The 2095-nt window shown below is 59.9% G+C and overlaps 1 protein-coding gene across 1 annotated transcript in view; it reads left to right on the plus strand.

Moving 5' to 3' along the window:
* The window catches only part of LOC119100299 (putative RNA polymerase II nuclear localization protein SLC7A6OS), a 3331-nt gene extending 1595 nt beyond the window's left edge, over positions 1–1736 (plus strand). The window contains exons 2-3 of the mRNA XM_037223404.1: positions 689–1512; positions 1545–1736. Coding sequence (XP_037079299.1) covers positions 763–1512; positions 1545–1736 — 942 coding nt within the window. The 5' untranslated portion in view covers positions 689–762. The remainder of the gene's footprint in view (positions 1–688; positions 1513–1544) is intronic.
* Positions 1737–2095: the final 359 nt, after the last annotated feature.

Below are 2095 nucleotides of genomic sequence, written 5' to 3' on the forward strand. Positions count from 1 at the left end.
AGAATTTATCAGCATGATTTATGGATATGGCTGAATAATTTGATTTTTAGTCTTAATTTGTCCCTAAATAGAACCAAAGTATACTAAATACCCTTGCTTTTGTTTGCCCTCACAGTGCATCTCCTGAAAAGCAAAAGGTCAGAGGGTCTATTGTGAATTCTTTCCAATTTCAAAGTTTGGCACTATAAGCAAGTGATGTAATTTATTTGGATGTGTGCTGGTGGCATGTGAAACGAAAAAATATGTACATAATGTAGTAATGTGCTTCCCGTTCTTTTCAGTATATCAGAACTCTCTGCCCTCCAAGTGCTCCCAAAAGCATGTCTACGACACATACCCATTGTTTTATGATGGATAGGACTATATGAACAAACCTACAATTTTATTGTACCCCAGAATGAACTGTCAGTGGGGTGGAACACTGTGGGGGTAAACTGCATGGGAGGGAATGCGGATGTACAGGATCTGTGATTTTATCATGCATCATCTCGGTCTCTTTTTTATTCTAATGCCACTCAGCAACCAACATAATAAGCCAAAATGTGCTTTACTTATCCTGGTATAGGTGCGCCGAATGGCTCAACTGAGAACAGCGGGTGCATGTCCCAAAACGGCAAAATGAGTCAAATTTTGCCGCCCAAACTTATGTTGTTTCACTTTACCACCCCATTCACCGGCCTTTCCCCAGAGTTGCCTCGACGTCCAGGCCCCGCTCGGCGTGTCTCCCGCCACCCGCCAGTCACGCATCACTCGTCGCGCGCCATGTCGTCTGTGATCCGGATCAAGCGGAAGGTGGGCGACGACCCGCACCTGGCGCTGGTGGCGGCCAAGCGCCGGCGCCTGGACGACGATGCCGCTGCCGATGCGGCGCCGGCGCCTGCCGAGGGCGCGGTGCTGCAGTTCGTCGGCACGATGGCGGCGCGGGAGGCTGACCTGCCGGCGGCGCTGCTCAGCTCAATCAGGTCGCAGCAGAAGCGGACCGACGGGCGGCGCGACGTCGGCACGGTGGCGGCGGCCATCCTGAAGGCCAAGGAGGCGCGCCGGCAGCGCCATCTGCAGGAGCAGAAGGTGCGCCGCTTCCGTGTGGTGTCGCGTCGGCGCGGGGAGCTCGACCTGTCGCCCGCTGCGGCCACCGGCGGCCTCGCCGGCCTCATTGACGTGGAGGAGGAGGAGGAGGAGGCGAAGGCGGAGGGGGACGCCGCCGCCGGCGCCGCGCCGCAGCTCACTTGTAACGGCCAGGTGATGGAGCGGGTGGCTGCGGCCGACGCCAGCTGGGTGTACGACCTGTACGTGTCGAGCGCGCCGCTGCCGGCCGAGCTGGCGGACGACCTGCTGGAGCTGCGGCCGTGCTCCGAGCCGCTGCTCTGGGAGCACCGCGAGGCTCGGCACAGCGACAGCGACTCGCCGTTCGCCGACGACGCCGACGACTCGAACGCCGAGGACAACTGGCGCAACGATTACCCGGACGAGCTGGGTGACTCGGACTATGAGCGCTACCTCGACCCGGAGCAGGCGCCGAGCTGGACCTGATCCGCCGGCTCGAGGCGCACGAGCTCGGCTCGGACAGCGACGAGCCCCTCGCCTACGGGCTCGACGAGGGCGGGTCCGAGGACGGCGACTCGGCCGACCCATACGAGCGGTACAAGGCGCGCGTGCTCCGCCAAATGGGCGGCGGTGAGAGCGACGAGGAGGCCGGCTACGAGGCGGACGACGGCAACGACAGCGGCGACGACTAGCGTCGGCGCGCGCTCGGCTACCGGCCAGTGACTGGCTGATTTGAGAGCTGCTGGTGACATGTGTTGGAGTGACGCTGGCCAGGCTGTTCGCGTGATGCAGCGTAGCACCCGCTTTTGCCTACCATGTGACGGTGACTACATTTCGCCCGCCATGTGACGGTGTCTACCTATCGCCCGCCGTGTGACGGTGTCTACCTATCGCCCGCCGTGTGACGGTGTCGACCTATCGCCCGCCGTGTGATGATGACTTCCGCGACCATTTGTGCCGCTTTCACCCCTGCCCCTGCGCAATAGCTGTGGACGATGCGAAGAAGTGTTGCTGTGACTCAGTCTTAGGATGTTTCGCCAATTTTTGGTCC

Source organism: Pollicipes pollicipes, unplaced genomic scaffold, assembly GCF_011947565.3.
Source record: "Pollicipes pollicipes isolate AB1234 unplaced genomic scaffold, Ppol_2.1 Scaffold_4881;HRSCAF=5763_pilon_pilon_pilon, whole genome shotgun sequence".
In the NCBI taxonomy this organism is placed as follows: domain Eukaryota; kingdom Metazoa; phylum Arthropoda; class Thecostraca; order Pollicipedomorpha; family Pollicipedidae; genus Pollicipes; species Pollicipes pollicipes.